General features: G+C 44.7%; 1 protein-coding gene across 1 annotated transcript in view; it reads left to right on the forward strand.

Annotated features, from left to right (window-relative positions):
• The window catches only part of LOC128343940 (uncharacterized), a 40078-nt gene continuing 25840 nt past the window's right edge, over positions 1 to 14238 (forward strand). The window contains exons 1-5 of the mRNA XM_053293376.1: positions 1 to 477; positions 2052 to 2147; positions 2485 to 2715; positions 9121 to 9143; positions 11645 to 11760. Coding sequence (XP_053149351.1) covers positions 58 to 477; positions 2052 to 2147; positions 2485 to 2715; positions 9121 to 9143; positions 11645 to 11760 — 886 coding nt within the window. The 5' untranslated portion in view covers positions 1 to 57. The remainder of the gene's footprint in view (positions 478 to 2051; positions 2148 to 2484; positions 2716 to 9120; positions 9144 to 11644; positions 11761 to 14238) is intronic.

The following is a 14238-nucleotide window of genomic DNA, read 5'->3' on the forward strand; positions in this document are numbered from 1 at the left end:
TGGGCGGGAGAGGCAGACAGGAAAACGAAACTCAGCTGCTGTTGTGGAGTTTGAGCGATGGCCGCCGCTCTCAGCGTGGGGAAGCAGCTTCAGGAGGAAGCCACTTGCCCCGTCTGCCTGGACTTCTTTACTGATCCCGTGACTCTGGACTGCGGGCACAATTTCTGCCGAGCCTGCATTGCTCAGTGCTGGGGGGAGCCGCCCACAGTCACGGCCTGTCCTCAGTGCCGAGAGAGCTTTCAGCCGAGGAACGTGAAGCCGAACAGGCAGCTGGCCAACATGGTTGCACTACTCAAAGAGTTCAGTGTGCAGGCGAAGCAGGAAGCAGGAGGGGAGAGAGTCTGCGAGAGGCACCAGGAGCCCCTGAAGCTCTTCTGCAAGGACGACGAAGCCCTCATCTGTGTGGTGTGTGACCGATCCAAGGAGCACCGAGCTCACAATGTGATTCCTGTCCCGGAGGCTGCCCAGGAGTACCAGGTAGGGCTTTGCTCTTTTGCAGCTTGAGGAATAACTGGCGTTTATTGGGGAGGTGGCAGGGTGGGATTGATGGGGAAGTTAACTCCAGGCACGGAGGAGGTGGGCCAAACTAGCCTCAGCTTCAGCCTCCACCAGGATAGACCTGGGAGAAGTCTTCCTCTACTGAAAACCCTGGCAGGAAAAGGGTTTGCCTGCTCTAATGCAGAGCAAGTCCTCAGAAGGAATTCACTTGAAGCAGGGTCTGGACAGATGAAGTAATGGAGAAGAATCCCTTGTGTTTCCCATATCAGGCAGTATTCAACTTGCTTTAATGGGATACAAACTCAAGCCCTGTTCAGATGTTCACGAAAAAACCCTGTTGTACATTCAGTGCAGTTCTGGAAGCCCAGCACCTCACTCATTGTCCTGTCCAAAGTCTGCATGCTTAAGATATTCACCTGAAGAGGCAAACACTGTAAGTGTGATTGCATCAGTTTCCATGATCAGCAGACTGGGGTGCCCAGGCACCAGAAATACATTTTAAGTTGCTTGTCTCTGTTTCTCTGTTAAACCTTTGAAGCTTATTTGTTTACTATTTTTCGATTCTGCCTTTCCACTTTATTTAGAGAGCCTAAGGTGGCTTACAATAAATATAAAATAAGTACAAATTATAGGCCACTGCAGGGGCCTGATGATGAGGATAAGACAGACAGTTTGCATTCTGCCATTATAACCAGAAACCAGGGGGCAGTAGGTACTGTGGCTTATTGTTAGAAAATGACTCGGCTGTTCTGGCAGTGTAGGCAAGGTTGGTGTGAGGACGATCCATGTCAACTTTGAGGGTAAAAAAAGAAAAAAGAAATGGCTTATTTATGAGTTCGAAGTCAGTCTGTAGCAGAGTGGTGGGCCTAATATCCAGGACTGTCTGTTAATTGGAATAAACCTGTGGAGTCCATGCAACTGAAGCCAGCATTCCAGGTGACAAGTATTTTAACTGGAAGCCGATACCTTTCACATAGAACCTTGAAGGTCATCCAGTCCAGTGGTTCCCAACCTGGGGCCCTCCAGATGTTGCTGAACTACACTTCCTAACACCCCCCAGCTACAATTAATTGTGGCTGGGGATGCTGGGAGTTGTAGTTCAGCAACATCTGGAGGCCTCCAGGTTGAGAACCACTGGTCTAGTTCAAGCCTCTGCTCAGTGCAGGATAGCCACAGTGTGTGAACAGACACATCTGGGATGTAGGTCAGCCACTTTTCTGATGAGAATCATCTAGCTCCAAGGTAGTGGTGAAGCTGGCTCTAAGCACAGAATAGGATTGCAGGCCACATCCATATTCCCCAAAGAACATGTCTGTTGAGAGAGTGGCCCATAATGGCTTCACATTCTTGGCATTTTGGAGCTTGAGTGAACATTTTTTTGTTAATGAAATTGTACATGAGTAGAATCATTATATCACAGTTAAAGCACTCCAAAACTACAGCACAGCAGAAAGCAACATGCAAAGATTAAATGGTGGGAGTGGGCGGGGGTGGGGTGACAAATCCAAATTCCTCAAGAAGGAAGCAAACTGGACCTTTTGTTTTCTTTTCAGGATCAGTTCTGTAGCTTTCTGGAGCTTTTGAGGAAGGGGAGAGAGAAAATCCTGGCATGTAAAGTTGATGCAGAAAAGGAAAGCCAAAAATTATTTGTAAGTACGTGTATTATTGACGAAAGAAATATTAGACCCAATAGTTGGAAAAACAAGACAAAACAGTGAAAGCATCATCAAATGCCACGAGGCAGTCCTTCTTTTCAGACTGTCCCTTATGGGGATCCTTGTTCTACTTTTCCTGAGAGGCCATTTTAAGGGCAGGCCATTGGAAGTCTTTTCAAAACTCTATACTTAATTTCTATGTCATTAATATCCTGAAGTGTCAAAAGTGCAATGACAATTTTACAGGAATGGTCATCGCCTACATCTTGACTCTGCAAACACTTCATATTTCAAACACATTGGCCGGCTTTTCTCCTCTCCTCATCTGTAGAATCAAATCGTAGCGGAGAGGCAAAAGACAGTGGCTGAATTCAGACAACTCCACAAGTTTCTGGAAGAGCAAGAGACACTCCTGTTGACCCAGATAGTTGAAGCAGAGAAGGCGATTGCAAGAAGAAAGGATGAACATATGGCAACACTCTCTGAGGAGCTCTCCTCTCTTGATAAAGTTATCCAGGAGATGGAAGAGAAGTGTGGGCAGTCAGCAAGTGAGCTTCTGCAGGTAAGACAGTGGCAGAAACAGGCCAGGCTCCTCCCCGGGATTACTTCGAGGTTCAAGTGACTATTTTTGCCCTAGTTATTGTCCCCTTTCCCTGTCCTCTGTCAGTGTCTCTGTCACTCTGGTTGGTTCCCTGTACTTTGTGACCATTGGCTGGTGATCCCCCCCTGCTTCTTGGTTGGCTTGTTGTCCGTCAGTTCCAGCGTTTCCAGGGGTTACTGTGCAGGCCCGTCCTTAGCGCGGGGTGATGGCCGCAAGCCCTGCACTTGGACAGGCTCCGCGGCAGTGGCACACACTGGGCATGCAGCGGCGAGTAGCCTGCCTTTCTGCTTGGCAACCTCGCCCTTGGCTTGTGCTTGTGTACCTGCCCTGGCTGCTGTGCACACTCCCTCTCTCTCCGGGCAGGCCCTGCGGCAGCAGAACACACTGGCCAAGAGAGCAATGACTGAGCAGCCTGCATCTCTGCTCTCTCGGCAGCCTCGGCTCATGAGTTGTGTGTGTACGCCTTCCCTGCTGCTTCTCTGCCACTGCCGGCTACGAAGTTGTTGCAACCCCTCCTGATTACCCTCCCCGATCCCCACTGCTGCTTGTCTTTTCCCCCACTGGCTGGCTGCAACCCCCTGCTGCCTTTTCCCCAACACTGACGGCTGCACACACACCCCACCGCCCTTGCCTTTCCCCCACCACCGGGCTTCCCTCTGCTGAGATTGTGACATTGGGCTGTCAAATCCTATGCGCGTTTACATAGAAGTAAAACACTGTAAAGGCATCAGGGGGTTACTGTGGCTTGCATGGGTAACTTTGTGTACGATAGCTGCCTTCCCCTTTTTCCTAAATGTAAGCACACACCTGTCCCAATTAGACTGCTTTGTGAGTGAGTGGAACCTAAACGTTTTGCGTCTGAGAGCACATGAAGGGGTGACACACTAGGGAGTGGAGCATGCTGCAAGGGAGTAGCTGGGCTCCAGTGATGCTGTGAGGCCAGCCAGCTGTTCTTCTCTGTGGGGAGTAGTGATTGGAGGTGGCGGGAGCTCAGCTGGGTTGCACTGCATTGCGACCCCCTGCAAGAAACAAGCAACTGCCTGGTAAGTGGGCAGATCAACTGCCTTATTTGGGGTGGGGTGGGGGGCGGCACCGAGTAATGCATTTCCAGAAAAGGCTCAATGCTATTAGCTCCTAGGGCAGTGGAGCAGAGGAGGAGGAAAGAGAATTCCTTTCTGATCTCCAAACAGAGCAATCCAACCCATTCTCCATCCTTTTATCCCCGCCCCGCTTCTGAAACATGTGCAGAGTAGAGCTGCCTATTTAGGCAGCCCCTTCCTACATCCAAAAACAATCCGATTTGGCATGGGAACAATGCACACCTTTCCATTCGTAGAGGGCTAAATACCAGAGCTTGAGTTTTCTCCAGCAGCAAAATGGAAATAAGGTGAAATGTGGTGGGGCAAAGAAGCTCTGCTTTCTCTCCATCCATCCCTCTTTACTTTGCTTACATCCAGCTGGAGGGAAACCTCTGAAGAACTCAAAAGCATACAGACTACAGATATTTTACCCCTCTCCTAATAAATCCTCCTTCTCCATTAGAATTTCTTACGAATGGACAAGCACGGTTACCTATGACTTCTGTGTATTTTTAAGCACCAGATATACTATTCCAGAATAACTGTCCCCCCACCCCCTACCTCAGATTTCCTCACCTCCAAATAAGGAAACGCAAAACAGATAAACTACATTCAAGTTGTATTTTATATTTATTCAAAAGAGATATTTCTCATATAGATGTGTATACGTCTATATAAATATTTCTCATATATTCTCATATAGATGTGTGTCTCTATAAATATTTCTCATATAGATGTGTCTCATATAGCTCTGTTGCCCAGTTGCCCCTGCTAACTGGGCAAAGAGGCACCTTTTACCGTGGTGATTCTCTTTATTTAGCAGGGGGAGAGTAACTGGCCCTCTCCACCCCCAGCACAGGACCACCAGTGACTGTTGCTGGTGTGTGTCTTATGTTTCTTTTTAGAATGTGAGCCCTTTGGGACTGGGGGGAGTCCTTTCTTTCTTTCTTTCTTTCTTTCTTTCTTTCTTTCTTTCTTTCTTATTTATTTATTTATTTATTATTTCTCTATGTAAACCACTTTGGAAACTTTTGTTGAAAAGCAGTATATAAATGTTGTCGTGTGTGTATATGTATATATGTATGTATGTGTGTCTGTGTGTATCTATCTGTATGTATGTATGTATGTATGTATGGGTCAGAATTGTTATGTGTCTGTGGTTTTATAGAAGGAGTTTAGAACTGGATCAGCATCCCAGGATTGTGATGCAACTAAGCAGAAACAATTCAAAAGCCCTCTGCTATATGCTACCCTTTTCTGATGACATGTGCAGATATGTTTAGCAATAAGCTGTCAACATAACCTCTTCTATGATTAGATGCCTTTCGGCCTATCATCAACCTGGAAGATGGGACCTCTTAAGTTGAGGGGGTATCAATCAGTGAACACTTTGGTGCAAAATTGTTTTCCCCACACTTTTAAAAGCAGAGTTGTTCCCTGCTGCCCCTCTGGTCCTTTAATGAGGGAGGGAGGATTAATTGTGTCACCTCCATGCAAAAGTGTGAAGTGCATGGTTCAAATAATGTCTGCCCCTTGCAATGAATGTACAGCCATGTTGGGAATCTAAGTGTCTTCCTTCAAAATAAGATTTTTATTGCAAGAGAATTCAGTTTTGGAATGAAGGCTATGCAGTACTGATCATGACTGGTGAGTTTTTAAAACTCACCAATATGACGTGTATTGAATTATGCAAATGTGTAAAATAAAGAAGTTATTTTTGTCTGTGTGTGTGTGTGTGTATAATGTATATTATACTGAAATGTTAAAGAGGCCCCCCCCCCCCACGATGATACGCCAGTGCCCCGCACCCTGCTAGGGACAGCCCTGTTACTGTGCCATCATTGGTGGTGGGGAAGGATAAGGGAGGGGAAGTTCAGATGGAGGGACTTTCAAATCTATTTAAGCGACATCCCTAGGCAGCTATTTGGCGAGGGAGGACTGAATTGCTGCTTCTTCCAGTTTCTGAATTTGGAGTGTGGTGGATTTTTATGAATGAGAGAGTGAGTGAGTAAATTCTTTCATCTGCAGTAGATTTTCTTGCTATAGTGCAGATCAAAGAGGCTTTATTTATTTTTTTCTGGTTTCTTTTTAATTTTGTTTCATTTCTCTGAGCTGAGAAAAATCAGTGCTGCATTCCTCTATTTCCCCCCGCCCCTGCCATTTTAGTATTTCCCCCCCTGCTCTGAGTGCTGCCTATGCAGCAGCCAGACTCCCTTGGTGGTTTTTTGTTTTTTTTAAAGATCTTTTTATTTTTGCTGAGAGGAAATCAGTCTTGCTCTGCCAATGTAAGGCTCCCTGGTTGCTGTGCCTAGTCAGGAGCTTCCAGCAATTTTAGCAATTTCTGGGTGGCTGGTTACCATCCCCACCCCACCCCACCATTCATTTCACAGGGGCTGCATTGCCTGGCATAGACTCCTGCTGCAGCTGAATAAGATCAGGGCACAGAAGGAGGGCTGCTGTGCTGGGACTCAACACTGGACTTTGGTCTGAATCCAGCAAGATTCATTTCGAGAGCAAATCTGATGGGTGGTGTCAGGGCAGATTTGATTCATGGCCAGATTAGAGTCAAATTGATTAGGCCACAAATTGATTTGCACATCTTTAATGGCCGATTCCAAATTATTGAGTGACTCCATACCATTCGTACATCCATAAAAGAAATGAAGGGGCCCTCTATTAACAGACCTAATTTTTAGTCTACTTTCCAGTAGGCTTATAAGATCACTCAGTATTCCATTTCTCTCTCTCTCTCTCTCTCTCTCTCTCTGTATGTGTGTCTGTGTCTTTGTGCCTATAAACTTTGCAATGCCTGGACCAATATGAACCAAATCAAGTACAGTTGTTGATACACATAGGGACACCTCAATGGTGTAGTTTGTGATGATGTCATCCATCCCAATTCAAGATGGTGGATATGTGAATGTTTGAGCTGCAAGTGGGCTAACCTGTGGACTGTCTGATTTGAACCAAATTTAGTAGAGTTGTAGTGAGTGACACACAGGGACACCTCAATGGCATAGTCTGTGATGATTTCATCCACCCAGTTCAAGAACCTTGGCTAGATTCTCCATAAAGACTGAGGGCATGAAGGATGGAGATGCCAACTTAAACAGCTAGTACGCAAACAACCTGCTAGTTCAGAACAGTTCTGAATGAAAACTTTTGAAGCACAATTGGGCTAACTTGTGAACTACCTAACCGATTTGGACCAAATTTGCTATAGGTGTAGGGATACATAGCGAAGGCTCAAGGGAGAAATTTGTAATAATGTCATCCACCCTGATTCAAGATGGCAGATATGTGAACGTTTGAGGCTCAAATGGGAACCGATTTGGACCAAACTTGGTACACCTGTAGGAGGACACAAGGATACCTCAAATGCATCGTTGTTTGATGTCATCCACCCCAATTAAAGAAGGCAGATGCATGAACGTTTGAGATGCAAGTGGGCTAACTTGTGAACTGCTTAACCGATTTGAACCAAATTTAGTCCAGTTGTAGAGATAATTAAAGGGAAATAGGCAGAATAGCTCTTATGAGAACAACTTGTTTCTGTTAAGTACAGGAGAAACCAGGTGAGACTAGCTGATCTGGCGCAGAGTGTCTGTGCCCCAGCCCTGCCACTTTTTTGCTTGCTACCCTTCTTCTCCCCCCCCCACCCGCAGCCTTCTTCTTCTTCTTCCCCGACCCCATTTTCTTTCCTGCCGGTCGCAGCTGCTGTGGCCACCCACCTGCCAGGCCTACCTGCCAGTCACAGCCACTTTAGCCACCTGTCTTTTGCTGCTTCGCCCACCAGCCAGTCGCGGCCACTCCGGCTGGCCACCTGCCTGCCAGTTGCGGCTGCCATTTGCGGCCGCCCGTCTGCTGGGCCCGCTCGCCAGTTGCTACCATTCTGGCCAGCCGCCTGTCTTCTCCTCGCCTCCCCCCCCCCCCGGTGGCTGGCTATTTGCCGGACCACCGCTTCTCCCCCCACCGCGGTGGTCCCCCGTCGCTAACCAGCAGCTCTCGTAAGAGCTGCCACACATGGGATTAGTGACGGGTGCACCTAAGAGAATTAAATATATAGTGTGCTATATTAAGCTTTATGTGAACTGTCCTGAACTAGCAGGTTGTTTGCTTACTAGCTGTTTTAGTTGGCATCTCCATCCTTCATGCCCTCAGTCTTTATGGAGAAGTTAGCCAAGGTTCTTGCCAACCTGTCATTTTCCAGATCTAATCTCTGCTGCAGAAAGCACTGCCAGCCAAGATGGTAGATGTGGGACTTAAGCCTCTGTGCATTGGTTAGGCCTCTGCACAGCCCAGAGATGTGGGGATTCCTATCCAACATGACCCACCCCAGACTGGGACTTCTGGGAGGAGCTGACATTGCCCCTCCCAGCTGCTGGGTCAGAAGTTTCATGTCCGATTTTTTTTTAATCAGACCCCCTGCTGTGCCCTCTCCTCCTGCCCCTCTGTTATCTAGGGCTGGGGGTGGTGGGCAAGCAACATCATATGCAATGTCCTCTTTGCTCCGTATGGAGCACTGAGCTTGGTAGGAATCCATGACTGCATCCCTTAAAAGAACTACAACTTCCACAGTCCTGGTGCCACTTGGGAAGCTAAAGAGGGGTGGAACCACATATTTGGAGTTTACATACCGTGTTTCCCCGAAAATAAGACAGTGTCTTATATTAATTTTAGCCCCCCCAAAATGCACTAGGGCAATTAATGGTACATCAGAAATTACTGCTAGGTCTTACTTTTGGGGAAACAGGGTAGAAGGGCAATGTGAGACTGCTGGGTTGGTGCTCTGTCTGGAGCTTCCTGGCCCCTCCCAATCCCAGGTAATGGGGAGGAGGACGACGACAACGACAGGACAGGGCAGGGTGGAACTGAGCAGGCAATTCAGAAGTCCGACAGAGTTCAACTACGAAAGCAGGGATCTCAGTCAGCATTCTGACTGTTGTAACTCCATCCATTACTGCCCACCACAGGGTATATTTGGGGTCAGGGCTTATGAAAGAACAGTTTGCAGTTCCATTTAAGCAGACATATGATCATGTGCTTGTCAAGACAAGAGGGAATTGGGCCTAAATAGAGGCCCGAATAGGGCCTAAATAAATTGGAACCTGCACACTTTAGAGGAGGAGCATTCTGTTGGTTTTGGTCAGCATATCCACTTATCTGCTTCAACAGGTTGGGATTTGTGATATGGGTCCACTTTGCTTACTGACTTCATTATCATAAAGATTTTCTTCACACTCTGGCAGACACTGAGTTTCCTCATCTTTCTTTTCCTTCCTTTCAGGATGTTAGAAGCACCTTGAAGAGGTAAGTAGATCCTGTGCATTTCACTACCTGATTTTCAGAAGGGCCTGTATAGTACATACAGAACTTGAAGAAAGAAAAGGGGAGAAAAAAGGAAAGACAAACCGTAATGAGGGGAAAGAAGATTCCTATTAAAGGCACAGTAGTCCTGAAAAGCTTCAGTAGCACTTTACCAGTCCTACTGGACAGACTGGTATTTCAGTTGCACTTAAGGGTAACTTGTGTTTAAGTTAATTCAAGTATTAAGTTGATATGCCAGCTGTGTCCGTTTCTTGAGATGAACAACCTCAAAACAGTGGTACATCTGCTGGTAATCTCCAGACTGGATTACTGCAATGCGCTTTATGTGGGGCTGCCCTTGTATGTATGTATGTATTTTTATTTATTTAACATATTTTTATACTGCCCAAAACTTACGTCTCTGGGCGGTTTACAACAAGATAAAAACAAAGGTAAAACATTAGTTAAAAACAAAACAAGGAATTTAAAACACAACAATTTAATTTTTAAAAAACCCAATATTCTAAAAACAACCAAAACAATATCAGCCTGGGTGAACAGATGTGTCTTTAAAGACTTTTGTAGTCCGGAAACTACAGCTGGTCCAGAATGCGGCAGCCAGATTGGTCTCTGGGTCATCTTGGAGGGACCATATTACTCCTGTATTGAAGGAGCTACACTGGCTGCCGATATGTTTCCGGGCAAAATACAAGGTGTTGGTTATAACCTATGAAGTCCTAAACAGCTTGGGCCCTGGTTATTTAAGAGAACGTCTTCTTCGTCATAAACCCCACCGCCCACTGAGATCATTTGGAGAGGTATGTTGGCATTTGCCACCGGCTCGTCTGGTGGCCTCTCAGGGACAGGCCTTCTCCGCTGTTGCCCTGAGGCTTTGGAATGCGCTCCCTTCTCTGACAGCTTTAAAAAAGTCTTTAAAGACACATCTGTTCACCCATTAATATTGTTTTAATGGTTTTACTGCTGTTTTAAAATATTGTTTAAATTTTTTAAAATTGTTGTAATGTTTTAAACTTTTTGTTTTTGTTTTAACTAATGTTTTACCTTCTGTTTTTATTTTGTTGTAAACCGCCCAGAGAAGTTTTGGGCAGTATAAAAATATGTTAAACAAACAAACAAACAAAAGTCACCTGGTGGGAGGAGTGGTCTGTGGAGCAGTTGATGGCACAGCTATTGATGCCCTCATTTTCATGTTTCACATCTCTTCAATGTGGTTGCTTCCCCCTCTTACTTTAAAAAAAACACCCTAGAGTTCTGCCTTTAATTTCTTTTTAAACAATATCATATTTCTTTGAATAAGATGAGAGCACAAATAAAAAATAAAAACTATTTTTTAAATGTAGAAAATAAATTGATGATTGGTAGTATTCTTCTGACAACATAGGTGATATGACTAATCAGAAGGTAGGTGGCAGCAAGAAACAGAAATCAGTTATTCCAAGTCTGCTTTCATTCATGCTGAAGCCATGAAAAAACAGATGACAAATCAAAGAGCCAATTCTAAAATCAAGATTTTTGCTAATTTACAGGCATATGGAGCAAGCCTTTCCTCTTCTGAATAAACACATACAGTATATGATCTTTTTGTGGAGATGGAGATGGCAGAATTTTCCTGCAGAATATAGCTCCATATTTTACTGCTTGAATTCCAGCTAATTGCAGAAGAGAAATGCCTTCCCAGTAGTAGTACCACTGTACTATACAGTACAGTACCACTGTATGCCACTGTATGCGCCTTCTGTACCACTGTATGCACCTTCCTCTTTATCTGAAATTTTGCTATTAATTTTACTTTGATTTGGTTTTACTTTTGCTTTGGTTATTGAACACTGGAGAGAGAGTCAAAAATCATGCACCAGATCTGCACATAGGAGTTAAAGGTTTAGCACCTGCTTATGTATCTGTAGAAGGTCTAACTCCTTGGAGAACTAATCAATGGCTTGTTGGCCTTTTGACTGCCAATTGTACTGTGCTGATCTTTTTGTGGAGATGGCGATGGCAGAAATTTCCTGCAGAATATAGCTCCATATTTTATTGTTGTATGGAACTATAGCTTGAATATATGGCTTCTGCTGATTGCAGGAGAGAAATGCCTTACCATTAGTACCACCTCCTGGATGTGCCTTCCTCTTTATCTGAAATTTTATTATTGATTTTGCTTTGAGTTGGTTTTATACTTGTTTTGGTTATTGAATATTGGACTCAAAAAAACATGCACCAATTCTGTACTTAGGAGATCAGGTTTAGCACTTGCTGACGTATCTATACAAGGCCTCCTGTGAGAAGTAATCAATGGCTTGGTTGGCCTATTGACTGACAATTGTGCTGTGCGGAACATTATGATTACTGCTCTACATTAGTCCTGTACACCCCACCCCTATTCCATGGAACATCCCTGAAGCGACACACAAAAGTGCAGTCGTTGGGAGTGTGCTGTCTTCTTGACCATGTTCCTTCCAACTTCCTGCTATTTTATTTCTCTCCAGGTGCAAGGAGAAAGAGAGATTTGAGAATCACGTGGCTTTTCCTCCCTCAGTGAAGCGGAGGACCTGGGACTTTGGCAGAAACACTTTTCTGGAGAATGTCATAAAGCAGTTCAAAGGTAAAGAGGAACGGGTGCAAAACTTCTCTATGGATGTTATCTTGGTTCAGATGTGAGAGCCTTATGCATCCACTTCTAATATTAGAAGGTCCATGAAAATGGGGAACTTCAATGCCAGTGGATAAAGCCACTCTGGTTCACTGTGGAAAGGGCCCTGGGCTCAGAATTTCATTCTCTGGAATTTCTTGGTTATTCCTCATTTTTAAAATCTCTATTATTTATTTGATTTATATACCACCCTTCCGATACGGCTCAGGGCGGTTCTCTAATCATGTGTATGTCATTGGTGCTTCAAGGTCTGCATAGTTTGTGATGGAGGCATGCATAAAACAAGTATCCCCCTCTCCCATTAAACAAAAACGTAGGTGCGGGGAACCTGATTCTTTAGGGCACTCTCCCTTGGTGGAAGCACCATCACTGTGACCACAATGACTAAGTGTCATTGAAATTAAAGGGAGATTGTTTGTTCTGACTAATCTAAAGTTAAATTAATGGTTTCCACGGAACTTTATTCCAACTACCTTTAGCTTGATTGGGGTATTTGGACCCCAGGCCCACTCAGAAATCACCATGTTTAGATTGGGCTGCAAATTCTTACGGCAATATATTTAAGTATCAGTTTGCCAGGTTTGATAGTTTTGCTCTTAGTTTTTCCAGTCCAATAGACAATCCAATTGGGATTGTTGGAAAGAATTCCACTGGGTGAAAACAAGTATGAATGTTGAAAACAAGCAGGGAGAAGAGCTGGTCTGTAGGGAGGAGGGCTGGCTTTATGGTAGCAAGCATGAATTGTCCCCTTTGCTAAGCAGCTCTGAGAAGAGCTACACACTTGCACGCAGAAGGTTCCAAGATCCCTCCCTGGCATCTCCAAGAGAGGGCTAAGAGAGACTCTTGCCTGCAACCTTGGAGAAGCCACTGCCAGTCTGTAGACAATATTGAGCTTGATGGACCAATGGTCTCACTTGATATAAGGCAGCTTCCGATGTTCCAAATTAGACTCAGGAAAGGACTCTACATTTTTTATCTCTAATCACGTGTAGCTCATTGGTGCTTTGAGATCTGCATTGTTTACTAGGAAGGCATGGATAAAACAAGCACCACCACTCCCTCTTTTTTAAAAGAAGTGTGTATGGGGATGGGGAGAAATGATCCTTCAGGGCATTCTCCCTTGGTGGAAGCACCATCTTCTTCCCTCTAAGGCATCCCTCTTTCCTTTGCTGTCTTTTCCATAAGACTGAACAAAATGACTGTTGTTGAAGTTAATGGGAGATTGTTGTGACTAACCTAAAGGTGAATTGATTGTTTAAATGGAACCTTATCCCAATTATGTCTAGCTAGATTGCGGCCTTTGGGTCCCAGGCCTTGGCATACATCTTATAAAGTCAGTCCCACTCAGAAATCGCCAGGTTTATTGATTGATTAAGTGCTGTCAAGTTGGTGTCGACTCTTAGCGACCATATAGATAGATTCTCTCCAGGATGATCTGTCTTCAACTGGGCCTTTATGGTCTCTCAGTGGTGCATTCACTGTTGTCGTAATAAAGTCCATCGTCCTCTTCTTTCCTTTCCTTCAACTTTCCCCAGCATTATGGACTTCTCAAGGGAGCTGGGTCTTCACATTATGTGTTTGAAGTATGAAAGTTTGAGCCTGGTCATTTGTGCCTCGAGTGACAATTCTGGATTGATTTGTTCTATGATCAATTTGTCTGTCCATGGTATCCTCAAGCACCAAAGTTCAAAAGCATCAATACTTCTTCTGTCTTGCTTCTTCAAAGTCCAGCTTTCACTTCCATAGAGTGTCACGGGGAAAACCATTGTCTGAACGATTCTAATCTTTGTAGGTATAGACACGTCACAGCATCTAAATATCCTTTCCAAGGTCTTCATTGCAACCCTACCAAGTGCTAGTCTGTGGCGTATTTCTTGACTGCTGGATCCTTTACTGTTGATGGTCAATCCTAAAAGGCAGAAGCTATCCACCACTTCAATGTCTTCATTGTCAATTCTGAGGCTAGTTGCTGTACCTGTTGTCATTGGTTTAGTCTTGTTTACATTAGTCGTAGTCCCATTTTCTCACTGTGCTCTTTGACTTTCATAACTAGAGCTTGCTGATATTCCACATTCTCAGCTATCAGAGTGGGGTCATCAGTGTAGCACAGGCTATTGCTGTTTCTTCCTACTACTTTAAAAAAAGTATACAGCCTTGTCTTACTCCTTGGCTGATCAGTCTGTTTCAACATGTTCCATCTGGACTGTGGCTTCCTGTCCTGTGTACAAGTTTCTCATAAGAACAATTAGATGTTCTGGGATGCCTATTTTCCTAAGGATATTCCACAACTTGACGTGGTCGACACAATCGAAGGCTTTTCTGTAGTCAATAAAAGCACATATTGACTTATTTTTGGTATTTGGCTTTCTTAACTTTCCAGTGTGCATCAGCAATTATGCCTCTTGTTCCTCAGCCTTTTCTGAAACCAGC

This window comes from Hemicordylus capensis, chromosome 2 (genome assembly GCF_027244095.1).
Source record: "Hemicordylus capensis ecotype Gifberg chromosome 2, rHemCap1.1.pri, whole genome shotgun sequence".
NCBI lineage: Eukaryota > Metazoa > Chordata > Lepidosauria > Squamata > Cordylidae > Hemicordylus > Hemicordylus capensis.